Below are 19,016 nucleotides of genomic sequence, written 5' to 3'. Positions count from 1 at the left end.
AAGGCAATTTTCTATCATTTTGAGAGCTATTGTGAAAGGCGGTAACAATCTTTCCTGAGTGTTTGATGGGTATTTGAAGCCGATTATGACGTCATTTTGATGGCGTGTAATTCACAGGTTTAAGTGAACTTGTCACTACATATGTGCATCTTCGATCCAGAGGAGGCGGGAGAGGATGCAAGCTGGAGGATGGGGACACAAACTTCGAGGGCAGAGGGTCTTGTGACTGTGATTTGAGCAAAGTGACCTCAAACCAGTCCAAGTGGACCGTCTGTAAAAGTTTATACCACAAATTCCGGTATTTAAATGTTTTCATGCTTGCTAACAAAAATGTACCTTTTACTACCTTTTTTCTTATTTTTTTTCAATAGAAGAGCACTTAAATTTCTAGTAATAAGTTTCTTAGTACCTAAGTAAGGGAATGTTTCATAATAAAATAAAACATGGAAAACAGATTTGTCCTTTAACGAAGAATTGCACTTCGAATTCATGAAATGGGGCACTTCTGAAAATTTCAGAAAGCCCTATAAAACCCTACTTAGATTGTTAATTCGACAGTAATAATGTCTTTATATAATACCATCGGTGATCACTGAGAGTGGGATCCTAATTTGGCATTGTGGATTCGAGGGTGGGCATCTCAACGGGATGGAACTCTCAAACAAGATCAGGTATCGTTCGCCGTCCTCCGAAACATTCAGTCTTGTCGGTGAAACCTGAGGATAAAGAAATCGAGGATAAATACCATGAGGCGTCAAATCATAAAATATACTAATTCTCTGAAATAAGATATAGCGACAGAGATTATAATGAGAAAACCTCGCCAAATAGCCTCTCACGTACACGATCCTTTTTCCAAGGAAAGAGGCGGGTGGGGAGGGGAGGGGGCGGGCATCTATGGAGGATATTTAGAATGTTTCTTTATTTTATTTTCTCGAAATTTGAAATTCTTTACCTGAATAGTGATGTTAAACTGATCACTTTCAATGGGTGGACTCATTAATTCTCTGGTGTTGTTGTAGAATGCTTGTACAGTGCATAGAACCTGTAGGACGAAAAAACGAACACGAAATATTTAAAAAATGAATTTTTTAAAGGAGTTTGTCTCCTGTGGTGTTGAGAAAGTATTCATGTTTTCGGAGAAACTTTCATGATAAGAAAGTCAACTGAAATGTATGAACATGATGCCAGCGAGAAATATCAAAAAGGCACACATTGTATGGGGGACATGACAGGTCCAACGTGTTCGTCCGGAGGACACGAAGAAGACCGGCAATGTCGTGTAGTCGCCTATGGTCTACACAGACATATATTAATTAAAAGATACTAATTAATATGCGACGACAAGAAACGCGTACCTCATTCCCGCGCTTAAGCCTAGCCAGTTTTTGGATTTTTAAGTGATATGCCTAATCATTATAACACTATTGTTATTGATCGAGAAGCGAATACCAAAACCATAGGAAAGGCAAATCAAAACGAGCTTGCCCAACCTTGATAAAGCAGTGAGCCCTAAAATGACAGTTTCTTGCATACAGTCATTCAAGGTGTATAGCGTGTGATTCTTTGCCTACTATATACTCTACATTACAATGACACACCAACTCAAGAAAGCTTATAAGAAATTGAATTCAACCTCTGTCCTCCTCCAAGTTTAAGGCTAACCATCTTCAAGAGTTGCTATTTCCTTTAATACAATAGTCGTTTCCTGTTATTGTCATGCGTAACCAAAACGTAGAGAAAGAATTGAAAACATTCTCACTAGAGTCTAGTAAAAGATGAATGTCACGAAGACATTCTAACCGGAAGAGACTACGTTGAGTATTTCGTCTGTGTCGACATACTTATTTTAAACATTTAAAGAATGATATATGGTTTCACTTTACTGTTGCTTCCTTTAATGATTAACATTATTCTGTAGAATAACGATCAAATACCATTACAGAGTTCATTATATTATTTTAATGTAATAATATATCAATGTTATAATATATGGTATGTTATGTTATAATGTTATCATTTTATGTTATAATGTTATAATATATCAATGTTATAATATATGGTATGTTATGTTATAATGTTATCATTTTATGTTATAATGTTATAATATATCAATGTTGGATTTCCTATTGACTTTCTTTAACAAATTCAAAAGACAACCAGTAAAAATTTGGTTAACTCAATTTTCCTCAAGATAATCAAAGTTACAGTATTGTTGTCGTATATTTTCATTTCATTTTATTTGATGGTTTATTGATTTTATGTTTTCATCATGCATAGGATATACTTATCTTAAGAACAAAAAGTAGATCAAGGCCGGAATGGATACTTAAATACATTTTGAAATAAAACAAACTGTTAGCAAACTGCTTATCTACTAAAGAGCATGTGTATAAGAGAATGTGTAAAAGTAAGTTGGCCTGAAAATAATTTTATTATAAGAAAATTTATTTTTGAGATGAATAAAAGCATTTGTTTCTCTTGTATTAATATAGAGTAACTTATCATTTTTCACTGAACTACTATAACCTATGTCAAGGTGCTTACCTTTTCTCCCATTCTGAACTGATTCAGGTCAATTGATACTGAACTAGTCACTGTGTCTTCAGACTGCACGTAACGAAACATGGCTGACCCTCTATCGGCCTGTCAGTAATATTAGATGATGCAATGTTTACAAAATCATAAAGAAAAGTGCATTCTTAAAGAGGACACACACCCAACCATCATCTTTATATTAGCCTATACATGATAGTGATCTCTGTGGTGAACAGTCCCCCCCCCCACCCCCACCCCCACCCCACCCCCAAACAGGTAAAGCAAAACTTGCTCCGTTTGGGAGATTTCCTACTTTGAAAGTCGTGTTTGTGAACTGTCAATTTTTATTTCTACGATATCACATATATAGAGCCAGAGAGATCTGATACCCTTTTCTTTTTCTCCTTGTTTTAATTTTCATATTTTCATATTTTCATATTTTCATATTTTCATATTTTCATATTTTCATAATTTCAATGTAGAATGTAAGCAGTGTTACACTGAAACCAATACCATCATCAGGAGGTTCAATGTTTCAGATTCAGAATTTGCAAAATCCTTCTCCATTACAGAAAATAAACATTGAAATAAATCAAGAAAAACATAAAAAAAATATAAACATACAAAATGAAGCACTTGAGGCTCGATGATGTTCATATTTATACTTGATCAAGTCCTCAGCTTTGTGTGTCAAGAACCATTAAAACTGTCATATCTCCCAATTTGAATGGAATATTTCTTAGCTTATTAGCAAGTTTTGTTCATGACAGTGGTCTCACCCACACATACCAATTATAATGGTTAGATTTGTGTCTCCTCATTTATTGGCGGTTTGCTATCAAACCTCCTTTTTTTCAAACACGAGTTAGGAAATCTAGCAAAAGTCCCGGGCTTACTTCTTGTATTCACAATTATTCATTTTTTTCACAATTATTCATTTTTTCAGGTCATTGTTACTTCCAGGACCTGTGATTCTTTGTATCAATAAATGAGTGATACCAAAATTACAATTCATAATAAATATAAACACAAAAGAACTTTGAGCACTAGAAAACAAATATGACAAACCTTGTACCACGTGACTGAATAAACTTTAGACGTATCATTTGAAGAATCCATGATGGTAAATGAACATTGCAGTTGTACTGAGTCTAAGAAAACTACTGGTTGAACACGAGGTAATCCCATTATAGCAGGAAAGCTCTCTGTAAAAGAATGAAACATTGCAGTATCATTGATATAATCTTCTACAAAGTTGATGTTGTTGGCGAAGGAAAATGGTTAATAACAATCATAGTCTAAGGAGATAATTTATTATTATACTTAGATTAAAATCGAAGCTATGATTAACGGATACTTCCACGTCCAAAAAGAGTGGCCAACTGGAGGTCCTCAAGAGGGACAAACCCCCCCCCCCCTCCTCCCCTCAACCGTATAAAGAGCTGAAAATAAATGAACACATTTTGTTTGGATGAGATTGAAGTACATCCGCAAGAAATTGTTACTGAGGAATGTAGGTATCGTATATGTGTTTTGATTCTAATGAATCAAACTAATAATAAATGTTGGATTCCTGACATGAATCATACTAATAATAAATGTTGGATGGATTCCTGACATGAATCAAACTAATAATAAATGTTGGATTCCTGACATCGAGCGATAAAGGAACGTTACTTTGTGGCAATCATCTCTTCAAGTTGTTTTTAAATAGAGCTAGATATTTATAACTCACTTCGACACGGTGCAAACCCATCTGGCGAAATTTCTCCTGTTCCACATTTTTGTCTCGCCTCTGTGAAAAGAAAAAAAGAGATATATGTAAAAGGTATATATTTTCCTTATATTGGTAGAATTCGAAGATCCGTTGTCCATCACATGCATGGTTCTTGCTTCGAGGTGATTTCAAGTATATTGTGTTCATTCCTTCCCCCTTCCCCTACACCTTTAACCAAACCCAACCCCTTTCATTCGCCCTACCCCTTCCATTCCCCTACCCTTCCATTACCCTTTCCCCTGCCTCAAGTCTACATCACCCACCCTCAATTCCAAGATCATTTGGCATGGAAACATATTTCAACTCAACTGTCTGTTTAAACTGGCAGATGAAATCCGAAACAATATAGATAGATATAAAAGAAATAGATTTTCATTGCAATTGTTTATGATTGTTGTCATGTTATATCGAAACTGATTCTTGAAGATAGGACTGGTAGTTGCGACGGTTCACAAACTGGAAGTGATGAAAAGTTGTATAAATAGGCTTATTGTGCTCAATAATATTGAGCTGCGCTGACATTTTAAACAACATCCCCTCCTCCCCCTCCCCCTTTATCCCCTCTCATCCCCATCCCCCTTCATCCCCTCTCATTCCGTTATACATATTAACGTAGTCATGATGTTAGAATACTGAGCAAGACAAAAAGAGAACAATCAAATCTTGCAATTTATAGTCAACTGATGAAGCTATAGTGATATATAGCTTACATTACAAATAAACTAAGTCGGTGCCTGTGAGTTGCGCACCGTTGGTGCCCTAGTTTCAAAATAACCATCATGTTGCATACAACCAGTGTGGTACTGATGATATTAATGTCACAACAAATACATATAACCTATGAAGAAACATTATGTTTGTTTGTTTGTTGTTTTTATGTTTACCGTCTCAAACAGATACGGTTAATATAGACCAGCACCACTGAATGAAAGTACGATGCAATTACAGTGCTAGCCTATAAGGTTTACATAGGAGTCGGTGCTGCCCTCGTCATTCTGGCTAATGATATGATTCATACAGCACTCACTGAATGAATATACGATGCACTTACAGTGCTAGCCTATAAGGTTTACACAGGAGTCGGTGCTGCCCTCGTCATTCTGGCTAATGATATGATTCATACAGTATACTCACTGAAGAGAAGACGTTAGATGCGTCAAAAACAGTGTCAAACACAACCAACTGCTTTTAAGATATAAAATAACGTTTCCAGGGTATTTTATAGATCTATTTTGTTAGCAAATACATCTGTCTTGATAACGATGATGAATGGCCGTTTAATCTTGCATTATCTGTTGTAAGTGGAATTTATGGCATCGTGTGATTGCGGTTGGACAATAACCAACACCAAAATAGTATACTATCACAATTCAACGGAGACTTTATTGCCAATACTTCCAAATAGAGGTTATAAGGTATTCGTTTCTAAAGATCCTCAGTGTGTGTATGGTATATACGGTTTACGCTTCGAATACCCTCGTAGCGTTCCATAAGCCTGGTATGTTTATTCATGTATCCATGGTAATATAAAGAAACTCTTTGACCGCCCCACTCAATATGCTGCATTTATAAGAAAAGAAAATTACCAAACGATCACATACGTATTCATGCGCAACACTACGTGCAGTTGTACAGTTTCGATATACATGATGAGATCCTTGTTGGAACATGATTTGTGATTTTAGGCACAAAGTTATAATTATGATAATCTGTGGACTTTAAAAAGCACTGTATCAGCCTGTGTTGTACTTCTACATTTGTTAAGGCTCAATTAATATTAGTGGGTGGCTGTTAGTAACATGTTTGCGATGCAGTGCAAAGTTTTCAAGGACATGTGATATTGAATGTCATCCAAGGCTTCTCTGTTGTTCAAGAGAAGATAAGAGAACTTATTTTAGTTCGAGTTGTTGTAATTTACAAAATAATTAATTAACATTATCATTTCGACCTCGCTGAAGTGCGTACGTCATTATCAAGGTTAGCTTTAAAGAAACACATCAGAGATTTAGCGTATTTGAGCTGAATATTTTCAAAGCCTGAACAATAATTAAAGAAACATTACCAGCGTCGATTTTTAGTGTTTTGTTTTTCCTCAGACTTTGTACGACATATCAAGACCAAACTCATTAACTAGTTAAGTCACTTTGAAACTAACAACTCATGGTAGGGAATTGTGGTTCTTCTTGCATTATACATGACTGGTATTGCTGTATATACCTTTCAACTTTCAAACCTGTTATGTCTCACGTTTTAGATACTCACATCACAATAAGCAATGTAGTAGCGTCCTCTTTAATATTTATAAGGACATCTAAACCCACGCAATGAAAATAATGTAACAACAATTGAGTAGGTGGAAAACGTAAACAATAAAATGTTTTCTTGGATACTATTAGTAAACAATATTTTCCTTTTGATTTTTACAAGTAATTCGTTTATTGCCTCGAAAGGGGCTAGAAAGTCGAATACTGGTAACTGATGCTCATAGTACAACAAGTATTTTACAGCAGCCATCTGAAAAACAGTTTGTGTCACCGAGACAATTAAATGTCTCATTGAACCCGCCTCCTCTGTGTGTAGGAAACTGTTGAAGGGTCAGAACCTCGCGGAAAGTACTTTTGAGAACTAGTAGCAAGTTTAAGCATGCTAAGAGGGAGGGGAGGGGATCGGAGGGGGAGGGGAGGGGAGGGGAAGGGGAGGGGAGGGGAAGGGGAGGGGAGGGTGGAAGGTGATACTGATGACTATCAAGGCAAACATAGCTAATACTCTGTTAATTGCGACCGTCAATGATTACCTGCTTTGCAGACGCAGATGACTTGAGATCTCGGACCAAAATTAAAATATTTAGGGTTTTAATATTTTATCAACATTTCTGCTACAAAATGGATCCATATGATCATGTAAATATATAATTTGTGTTAATTTACTACTAGTCTCTATGCCCTACTATACCAAATAGAAAATAAGTATGTTAAATGTGTCAGTAAAGTATTAATCCATAGAATACAGTAATTGCAAATATGAAGTTTATTTTCAAGCCATCTTCCATTTTGTGCTAACCCTACCTTTAAACTTCGAAATATTGATTTAGAAATCAAATGCAAATTTGATGCCGTTGGGTCAACAGAAGCTCGTGTTTGCTATTGTCACCCTTTGACTTCATACTGGCAAATCACGAAATAGTTTAACAAGAGCAGTTTCAAGTGATAGAACAAGTTGTAAACCTGTTTAATGGAAAGACCACAAACATGCAAACAATGTGCGTTTAGGTGCGTTCACAGGTAGCGTATAGGTCACAGAACACGTGGAGGATAGATATGCATTGCATATAGTTGACACTTATAGACCGAATTATAACTTCGCTCATTGGCGTACTACACGGTACGTAAAAGAACAAATTTCCTAAAAAGTAACCCCTCACCATTAACCCCCCCCCCCCCCCCCAACAGCATGGCACTGTATGCAGATCCGTATATGACTGTGGCTTCTAACTGGGGCCTACAGCAAAGAAATAACTACATAGGGATCGCTACTAACTTAAGGATGGACATGCCGTTCAGATGCTACAGCGTATGCAGGGTTTATACGTTAGTAAAATTGACGTCACTGGTTCGAATCGCGTTCTAGCAAATATCGCTCTGCTCATTTTAAGTTGATTAATAATCTCCCATTCAGGTTTACGTTATTAATTCAGTTACAAGAATAATTACAGATAACTATGGTGTATGTAACACATTCATGACATTGTGTACAGTGAGTGTCACGTAACTTGGCAGAGAGGACTAGTAGAATGAAGTAAATGTTTCCTTGCCAACTATTAGAACACCTGTTTAAAAGAACATAAATATTTCCTAACATAAATTAATGGAACCTCGCAGAGTCATCTGACTAAATCAGGATATATACTGCTAAGCGAATGTAACACGAAATTTTAGACCAACTTTAACCTGCTACTTTAACGTGTGAGGCGGGGCTAATGTCATTCAACTTTCTACGGATACAATACGTTAATGATGTCTGAAATAACCAATAAACAAACCGTTTTGGTTTCCGATTAACGTATCCGATAGGCCTAATGCTATTTGCTTGTTTTTCCGATTTTGGAGGGGAACATCGTGCTATGATGACGGCGAAAAGTGCGCTAGCATATGTAACATATAAAATGAAGGTGTTTGTGGTATCATGTTCCGCGGAGCATAAAAATTGTCATAATAATAGAAACAAGAAATCAGACGACGAACATAATAAGGTTAACTCTGTGGACACATACACACACGCTCTAGTGTAAGTCTGTGGACACATACACACACGCTCTAGTGTGCCATCTTGCTCAAAGTGTTTAGCCTTGGGTGTCAATAACTGACATAGCAACGTTGCATACGTTGTCGCAAGATTCTTAAGTTTGAAATGATTCCATATTCATTGCCTGCTGTGTTTTATTCAACCAGTTGTGACAATTTCCTAATGTTATTACCACTCTATACTGTCCTCCCATACCATGCTTCATAGCACTATTACTAACAGTGCAAAAAGTTCCTAACCTTTATCTGATAGAAACATGATATTCATACTGCCCATACTGACAATACAAGTGCTTTGAAAGCCTGACATAAAATTAACAGTATAGAAAAAATTCCAAACTGGGTGATGTTATTGTATATTCATTACCTGTTGCACAATATGCCATATAACAGCCTCTCGCTGGTGCCAAATAGTAGACAAAGAAGTTTTCACAATTTGTGACGGTCACAGGGAAAGAGAAGAAACAGCACGAATGATCAGCTACTAACTGATTCATTTGCCAGGTGACACAACCAGAAAACCTCCTCGTTTGTCCCGGTGACGGCAAACTTTGTCCCTCTGTATTCAGCCATATTGGAGCACTGGTGCCACAATGATTTACCTGAAAAGCAAAATGTAATACAAATTAGATAAATCGTGTGTGTTTTCGAAGTGTATAACCTAAAAGGAAGATTGGGAGGGGGGGGGGGGGGGACGCAAACACGGACAACCGGTTATATTATGGGATGAGCGGGGATTGTAATTTAAAGAAGAAAATGCCTTGATTTATGGAATAAATTAATATTCAATAGTTTACTTTAATTTTTTATATTTGAGGCATTTGGCAGAGCAACAGCGACAATAACCAGATACAGCTTATAGGTTAACTGCACGTAAATGTGAACATTTTTATATGTTTACATATAATAATGAACTATTCCCTGACAAAATAATCAGCCTAAAACAGGAAACCAATGTAATACTATGTATATAGGTAAACCCAATGGCGTCCTCAATTACGAAGCTACAGAGAGGTATATGCAATTGTTTATACTTTGGTAATATTTTATGCTTACGACTCCTCGAAGCAAGGAATGAGAACACCCTGAAAATCGAATGACCTATAAATTTTGTCTTACCCGGAAAGAAAATGACCATTTATCAACAATCTGATAAAACGAAAGCCGAAGATTTTATTGGCTCCACTCGGTGACCAAATTATATCAAAAGTCACGTTCAAGGACGCCTATAAATTGGTAGTTTATAGTTTCATAATTACATTTGCGTTTTGTATACCAAAGCTCTCCAATTGAATAGTTTATTAATATAAGACGAAGCAAGTGACTCTGTGTGGATTGTTAAATAGGATACGTCCTGGAGAGGGCACTTCATGCTATGAGCAAATAAGGTGATAAAATGATAAAGCAAGCCGATGGTTTACTTCGCTATATAAAGTAGGGATTTGACCTCATTGGCCGTCCTTAGAGATTCAACAAGGTATCGATATAATGTAAAAGTATAACTTCCGCCATGGTTGTACCTAGAGAGTAAACTGAAGCGCACATATTGTCATTTTCTTCATATACAGTAGCTTATACCTGGATGCTTCTGTTTTGAATTTTCCTGTTTTCGTCGTCCAGGGTATTGTAATTACAATATTAACAAATGTTGTTGCTCTCCAGTATATATAGTTGAAACATACAGTTAGAGACCACATAGTGTTTTCCACTTACAGTTAATAGGCCCTATTACATTTAGGACAACGGGGAGACACTGGCCATCTACACTGGCAGCTACATTAACCCTTTTACAAACTTCCTTCACTGAGAACTTGCCGTTCTTTCCATGAGAACGCCTTTCCTTCTTTCATGGCCGGTTCTTTCTGAACAACAGCACATTAGGAAAGGGGTAGCCCATGTGAGCAAGGAGCCTGTATGTCTTTGGTGAAGCCGTTCTCAATATTTCGGCTTACCAAACTTGTTACTCGATTTTCCCTCTACAACGAAGTCCCACATGCGGCCATCCGTACGTACGATGCACAAGAACGTGTAAAGCTGCGTATAACATTTGCCATTTGGTCATTGACAAATATTAGGTATATATATAGTGACTGTAAGTGAAGTCTGCATATTTGGAAAACTTTGGCTGAAAGGAATTGCTCGATTAAACCAAAATAATGTGAGTAGCGGTCTATATGAATCATGTGTGGTATACGTGTCTGAATGACACCTCAAAGTCATTCGACCCTTCACTCCTCATGTTGGCTACTCATGTAGGATTGAGCTACTCCCTGTACAAGTACATTCAAGTTGATCATTATGGTCTTAATGAGGCTGCAAACTTGAACATACTTACAGCAACACCTTCCTGGTGCCTATAATAAGAGACAGCTAAGTCCTTCACATATACTATCGAGGAGGGCTAGTAAAACGCCCTGTCGTAAATGGGTGTCTGTTATAGACAAAGGCTACGAAGTGGTTTCATATTAAAGGGGCAGGCTACACTCGAATACTTCTCATGATGGCTAATTGCGATCAATCCATTTAAGTAGGCATTTTGAATTCTACTCTGCGTTAACAGACATAATTTGAAGGTACGCCACGCATGTTACAGTGCCCCATTCTTCATTAAACCTAGTTTTGGAAATAACGTTGAAGCGATATTCTTGGATGAATTTTTTTAGTGAATGGACAGACCCGTCACCTCAAAACGTTTAGTTTGTTTGGAGTAGCCATCCCAACTGACTCAACCCTACCTCCCAACCTGTCTTCCCTCAACTGAGTTTAGTTAACCAGAGTTCACTTATTTGTAGAAACTTCGCTTCTATGGTCATCATTAATCATTCTCAGACATTTTGGTCATGAAATTTCGTTTATTGGTGCATCAGATTGAATTTAGCGACACCCCAGGTATAAACAACAATCTATACCGCAACTTCGTCTAATAACCTATAGTGTACGAGTCCAATGTTTTAATTTTTGTTACACACATATTTTTCGACTTAACTGCTCAGTCGGCGGGTAGTCCTTCTACAAGTGAATTTTATGTTCAACCATGGCACACAACCACTCTACATTATAAATACCACCACGTCATTTACTATTACCCTTCTGTTACACATCCTTGATCTGACTTAGTTTCGTCTTTTGAAAATTTCAAACTTATCTTTGGGAAATAATTTTTTTCAGATTTCAGAAGGCCGAGGAAACCTTAACAGTTCTCTTTGTTCTGTAGCGCGCCAACCTGTCAGATGTGTATAAAACATGAGTTGACCATGGTAAACTTACGTCCCAAATACCAGCCCTTTTGAATATCCCATCACGTGACATTTCCTTCGCCATTCACTCACCCCTCTCCAACCCCCCCCCCCCACCCCACTCTTGCCCCAACCCCACGTTACCTGAATTGTACGTCCTCTCTTTCGTTCTCAGTTTTTTTTACGGTAAACATCCAAACTGTGTCTTTTGGGAGGTCTGTCTCGCGTGTTTTGTTGTTGTTGTTTTGTTATTGTTGTTAGTTTTCTTTTTTGGTCGAATCGAAACTTAAATTCTTTGGCTAGATATGAATAAAGTAGAACGTAAAAGAACCTGTGAAGACTCATCACTTCACATTTGTTGAAGTTGACCAAGACTTACAAAATGTATTAGTTTAAACATCTGTCATAAACAGTTCTTGGTTTTTATTTTGATCTAAGCACCGAATGCGTGTTCAGAGCTAATTTTAGTGTCAGTAGAATTTGACCCAATTCTGTCAAAGATTCCATGCGAGTTTCTCTCCCTTCGGGGTGTAAAACACCCTCATGAATACACATCTCTGAAGTTCTCTCTATAGGCATAAAGAAGTTTCAGATTAAACTAAAAAAAGAGACCCTGCCCGAAAGGACAAATCTTTTTTGGTGACGACGAATGCAGATTAAGTGATGTGCTTGTTCACATTAGTGCATACCATTCAATGACAGGTGTCAAATATTTCGTTAACTTCATTCCATTTTGTGCGACTAGTTCCTAATCTCTAACCCTTGTATCAATGTAGCCCTCAACAGACAGCAGACGTCGTATCAATACAAACTCTTTACCTCTAGAATACCTAGCAACCTAACATCATATAAACATCGGCAGCCTGGAATACCTTCTTCCGATAGCTTTGAATAATCATACGAAAGTCCACATAAATAGCGCAATCTGATTATTTATGTTGAGGTCAAAGGTTAAAGGTCGTCATGGTTTACCAAAGTTAATACTTCAAGAAACTGAAACACCCCCTCCCTCTCCCCTCACCCAACACACACAGTGCCCTTTCACGCAGTTGACGATACACCGCCTTATTACCTTCTATAAAACCCACTGACTAATAGTGCGCCGATGTCCGCCAGTAGATGACCGCATGAGAATATGAGTAACATCATTTACCCCTGCCCTATTGGAGCCCTTTTCTGTCTTATGCTTCCAGGATAATAACGAAGCATAAACAATTGATATATGTGTTATCTGCAAGTTCATCTCTTATTTATAAATGGACAAAGCAAAATACAAGCGCAAGAATATCAGCGAGGTTCCTATATACCAGCCCTGCACCCCTGCAGGTGAATACAAACACCAGTTTACGCGACCTGTATCTGCCTGTTTGTTTATCTGGCTCGTAAGTGCCATTATATAAGATACTAATCGTGCTACATTAAACATAAATCTATTCAGCGGTGATATCAGCAGATACATAAAACATAAGATATAGATTCGATAATGGAAGTGGGGGGACTATAAACTATACCATCAAACTGAATCATCTTTACAAACTCGTCACAATATTTCACAGACGGTTGCAGTATAACAAACTGTATGTCACTTTTCTTGAATGGCATAACGAGTTAACGACCCCCTGTTTTTTAGGGAAAATGGAAAATGTTATGTTTCAATCATTTTGAAAAGGGAGGAAAGATTATTCCCTTTGGAATTAAGGTTCAGCAACCGCATGAGATAAATCTTTACTCGGTTAAAGGAGCAACTTGGGTTTCGTAGAAGCATGTTCTATATTGCGATTGTACAAAACTGTCTCTAAATAAGTAGAAAATCACATTAAAGTCAGGTTGAGATGTTGCAGAGTATTAATCAAATTTATTAATTCGCGTTGGGCTAGTTAAAAATTAACACAACATAGAATGCTGTAAGCTTCGTTTGAGTTAGCGAAAAGACTCAAGTGTTGTTCACATTACGTAAGATCTTTCAAAGAGTGCTGAAACTGCTTAACAACCGAAATAATATCATTTCAAATCATGAATGTTGATTTAAGATAGAAGTTGTTGGTGCAATTCATCCGGGAGCTAAACATTTTCGATTTGTAATAAACTTTATTCTTACTTTTTTGTGCTTGTTTGTAAATAAACAAATGTGATTTGAGGTATCAATTTCATTATCATGTGCCAATAAATGTTCAGTGAAGATAACGAGATGCAGATATGATAAAGAAACCATTCTTAGAAGAAAACACAATGGGAGATATCACTTATCTGCATTATGGGATGTAAATTAGTTCTATACATCCTCTGCGATAATTATATCATTATATCTCATGGTAGATACAACGGTTATCTTCGTCATGGTAAATGTAATATTCCGTGAGTCATAGAATAAAGAGAAGCAAACATATAATATATTATTTATTTAATCTCTGGAACAGGTAATCATTTTAATCATTTAAATCGGAAAGATGTGTCATTAGATATATCTACACTGTGAGGTCGTACATTATAGGCACTAAGGCAGAATTTGTGATTTCCTTTTATATCGTATGAAGGAGTAGGGAATGGGGAGGCGGGCAGAGGTGCGGGGTGGGGGGAGGGGCGGGGTTGAGCTTGGATCCTTTCATAGTTTTCGGACTTTACAATGTATTTAAACCAATTTCTCCCCAATGGGTTGGGCGTAAGGTACGGCAAGGGTCGAGGAGCCAATCAGAAAGTCGATCGGTGGTACGGTAGGGAAATATGGGCCGTCCTATGTTAAGTTAATGAAATATGTTAAAATGTGCCCACATGGAAGGGAGGTATGGTAAGGGGGAGTGGGCTGGGTGGGTCTATAGGCTGTACATATGTCAGGTGCCTCGTGTTGTGTATTTTATCATAGTTTATAATAATCGTGGAAAAGAAATATTCTTGTGAAAAATCGAGGATAACGTTGTTCGTCTGAGGTCTATGCGTTATAATTGACAATCTGGGTCAGATGGGTATTTGCATTTGTCACGCACACACTTTTCCACGGGGGGGGGGGGGTGGAGGTGAAATAGGAAAGGGACCACTCCACGATCTATATTGAGGAATAGTGTTTAGATAAGGTAAAGTATTCTTACCTGAACACATCGAGTCGGCATTTCAGCATTTTTACCAAAAATTTCGAATCTGTACCATCCTCGATCTAACGTTTTATCACAAAGCAGCTCATTCGAACTCGCTGCAACAAATTCCTCGCTACGGAACGGATCAGATAGAACACGATGTCCGTTTTCTGTACATTCTGTGAAAATATAAAAGGTGAAATAAAGAAAATTAAAATGGAATGATCCCTTTGCTATGCATGGCAATCAAAATTATGTAAAGTGTTAGAAATGTTCAAAAAAATGCAAATGTTAAAATATGTTTTTCATATTGTTCGAATTGAGTTCTGTGATTGAACTGCCATGATGTACAGCCACACATAGACACACGTGCACGTGCACGAAATAATTTGTGGTTACATTGTCAAATTTATTTCGTAACTTATAGCCTACCATCTAAAGTTTGCCTTGGAATTTCAAAGTAATAACAAAAATGACGACTAATGCAAAAGAGCTTGAAAAAACATCATTTTCCTTATCATCTTTTCATTTCAAACCCTTTCTTTTTCTGATCTTGTCTAGCAATGATATAACGTTATATTCCAAATGTCACGAAAATATGTCGGTTACTTTCGCGATTGAAATTCAATCTGGTAAACTTAACTGTTTGTTATTTTAAATTCGAATGAACTCAAAATTGCAAGTAAAACCCTTTACAAGTAGCAGTTTCACAAATAACAAAAATAGATTAAGTGAGGTGCTTAGCCATACAAACTAGGAGATATATTTTCTGGATCAAGAATTAAAGCAATATATACTCGCTGATAAAGACTAATTCTGAACTCTAATTGGCGAAGAGAGAGAGAGAGAGAGACCCGTTTCGATGACAGTTTTCATATTTTTTTAATATATTTTTTTTTAACGAAACTGATCGTTCCCAACTTCCCATTGGCCCGTTACTAAACACGACGTACTCACTTTGTTAGATGTTAAAACACATTGCACCTTGTACCTCAACCTCACCACACCACCTCCACTCTTGCACCATGCTTACAACTATTCCGGATCGTCTCTCCAACCCTCCCCCACCCCCTCCCCAACCCCCTCCCCCTTACCTCAACTAAAGTTCTCCTTTTAAACCTGCCCTGCGGTGATGCTTTTAAGTACTTTTGTAACGGTAATGCTACGTCACACACTGTGCGTTCAATTATACATGTTAACTCCCACAACCAAATTGGTATAAGAGATATACTTGCTGTATGTAAAATCACAATCTGTATGTCGTTAGGCAAATGATAGCATTTCCCTGCTCAAATCCGTTCTGATAACAAGTAAAGAATGTTAGACGATTTCTCTCGATCAAAAAAGATCAAAACAGCAGTTGTGTACACCTTGCAGATATAACTGTCATCCAATATGAAGATGGGGCAAGTGGCTATAAGGGTACCCAAGGGGCACCCAAGGGGCACCCAAGGGCACCCAAGGGGCACCAAGATAGAGGGACCTCCGAATACACTTCAAGGGTAAGACCGGTGAAATGCTGCTCTGTGTCAGAGTAAAATATTTCCCTGGTAAGACCTTATCCCACATCAAGTGTATGTTTTCGGGCCTGTGCCAGCACATAGCAAGGGACCGGGCCAAGCATATTGCGTCTTAGGGTCCCAGAGCAGGTTAAGATCCGTCCGACATTTGTATCATTGACATAACAGGCGTTTATGACTTCGTTTTGCTAAATGATCAAAGCAAGAAATACGTTCAATGACGCGCTGCATGTATATTTCATGTTATTGCCTATCTTGACATTTAGAGGGTCAGAGAGAGAGAGAGAGAGAGGGGGGGTGGGGCTGGGGGTAAAGGCGACAAATTCTCAACGGTAGGAAATTGTAACAGACAGACAGACACACTAGGAATTTTAAGGGCACTCTCGACTGATTTATAAATAATGTAAGCCCAATTGCTTCACTGCTATATAACCGCAGGCAACCAACTTAATTTCTACTGAACTTGAATATACAAACCAATAACTATACTCACTGTATAGTATTTTCTTTGCCATTATCCACATAAACTATTTTTTTTCTTATCCGACCTGTTGAGCCTCTAAGAACTTCATTTCCTATTACGTGCATTAGTGTTAATTGCCCTCATTAGCTCCCATGAACAATATTATGAAATAACGAAACTACTTTGAAAAGAATTAAAGTGGGGTCGGTAGGTGGGTATTAGCTGAATTGTCGCCAAGCCTTAAAGGAATAAAAAAATAAACTATCAAAGATGTATAAGAGAAAAGACTTAAGAAAGCAATCGAAACGTCCCAATAACTTATGTGACAATCATAACATGTAAAATACATGAACATAACATAACTTCTATTAAATGACTCATATTATCCTGGAGGCGGATCACACTTTGGTGGGTTCATGTAACTTATATAAACAAATTATAAACAGCAGCAACTCGATTATTTATGGAGCCATTCGACGTATATAGTACACATCTCCATGATAGCTGAGTGATTTACACTTGCTAAAAGTACCCTTTTAGTGGCTTTGACTCCAGACAACCCACAGGCTGCATGAAGAAAGATTAAGTTCACATTTAATGGTCATAGTAAAATGTATGAGGACGATTGAATATAAGTGACCATTAGCTATATAAGTTCTAGCATATATGTGGACGTTGCACTGATGAGTTGTAATCAATAATATGCTAACTGTTGATGTTGTCAATGGGATGGTGAGTTGTTATAGGAGGTTGTGGGAGATTGAGTGGTTGTGGGAGGCTGAATGGTTGAGCGGTTGCGGGAGGTTGAGTGGTTGTGGGAGGTTGAGTGGTTGTGGGAGGTTGAGTGGTTGTGTGAGGTTGAGTTGTTGTGGGAGGTCGAGGGAGGTTGTTGGATAATTGTGACAATTGAACTGTAACAATGCCCAAAGGTAGTAACAACTCAGCCCTTATACTCCGGCTAACACTTTTATTATTAATCTAGTATTTAAATACATTATATCAACATTAATACGTATTCAGAATGACGTTCTGTTTTGTTTTGGAAATGATTCATAAAGCAGTTTATAATCAAATCATATCCATCTTGCACGAACCTCGACTTTAGCAAACAAGATGAAACACCAAAGACGATCGATGGGAAGTTCAGTATTCAGTTAAAATGTTTGAGTGATCATCCTAAATCGGATCTTTTCGCTTTTCGTGTTTTAGAGCTGATAAACATTTACGACCTTTGACTTGTACAATGAATTTAAGTGTAAAGTGTCTAATGCAAACATCCGAGTGGAAACGGTGCTCTCCTTAAAGAGGCTACAACCATTTCGGTTCGGGATGATTTTGTGTGGTGTTTCACCTTTAGACTGGCGATACCATTACATGGGAGAAAGTGGAACTAGACGGGACACATAATATAATACGACATTTATCGTGGTAAAGGAACTCTTGTCCCTTTGTTTTTCCAAAATATCAGTCCCATCCAACCCCCCCCCCACACACACACCCTTCAATTCAATAAAGAAGGAAAAATTTGCCTTTATGTATGTGGGTTTTACACAAAATATAATCTGATCATAAGGTGGGAATAAAAGATTTGTGAAACCATGGAGACTTTCATTCTCTGATGGAGAATGTTGACCGATTGTCCTATGTCCCTGATGAAAAGGCTATCCTCGGCTCCCATCTACGAGGTACTCAATTCTGATATTTTTATATAAACATTCTGTATATATCCATTATATTTGATTATAAACGATAAATTAGTCACATCGGGTAGCTCGGTAACAGCCCACTGGTCATATTTTATCCCGCCCATGTTGTGAAGTTGGAAAGTGAAGTGTCTCGTAGGGACTATTTCCGCGAAACAGGTCTTGTGAGTGCGTCAAGATACGAATCCGATGTCCCATTTTGTATAGATAAACTGTGATATTTGTTACTAGATTTTATAGCCCATACCGTACTGCGCACGCGCCTAACACATTGGTATGATGCACCATTAATCTGCTTCGGTGATATGTGATGCAGAAGACACTTGCCGAACGGATCGAGAGAGAAAAAAGAAGAACTGGTCGGCAATTATTCCGGGGTTTCTTGGAACTTGCTACAGTAGCTGCAAGAT

At 37.6% G+C, this 19,016-nt stretch overlaps 1 protein-coding gene across 2 annotated transcripts in view; it reads right to left on the bottom strand.

Moving 5' to 3' along the window:
* LOC139965010 (von Willebrand factor D and EGF domain-containing protein-like) overlaps window positions 1–19,016 on the bottom strand; it is a 50,031-nt gene that overhangs the window by 20,384 nt on the left and 10,631 nt on the right. For both annotated transcript variants that reach the window (XM_071967160.1, XM_071967159.1), the window contains exons 2-8: window positions 14,936–15,099; window positions 8,984–9,218; window positions 4,274–4,333; window positions 3,607–3,743; window positions 2,548–2,646; window positions 956–1,045; window positions 581–716 (exon numbers count right to left, since the gene is read on the bottom strand). In XM_071967160.1, the coding sequence (XP_071823261.1) occupies window positions 581–716; window positions 956–1,045; window positions 2,548–2,646; window positions 3,607–3,743; window positions 4,274–4,333; window positions 8,984–9,218; window positions 14,936–15,099 (921 nt within the window). The remainder of the gene's footprint in view (window positions 1–580; window positions 717–955; window positions 1,046–2,547; window positions 2,647–3,606; window positions 3,744–4,273; window positions 4,334–8,983; window positions 9,219–14,935; window positions 15,100–19,016) is intronic.

The sequence above is a fragment of the Apostichopus japonicus genome, chromosome 23 (genome assembly GCF_037975245.1).
Source record: "Apostichopus japonicus isolate 1M-3 chromosome 23, ASM3797524v1, whole genome shotgun sequence".
NCBI classification, from domain to species: domain Eukaryota; kingdom Metazoa; phylum Echinodermata; class Holothuroidea; order Aspidochirotida; family Stichopodidae; genus Apostichopus; species Apostichopus japonicus.
The sequence above is the reverse complement of the archived record's forward strand: the minus strand, read 5'-3'. Positions and strand labels throughout refer to the sequence as shown.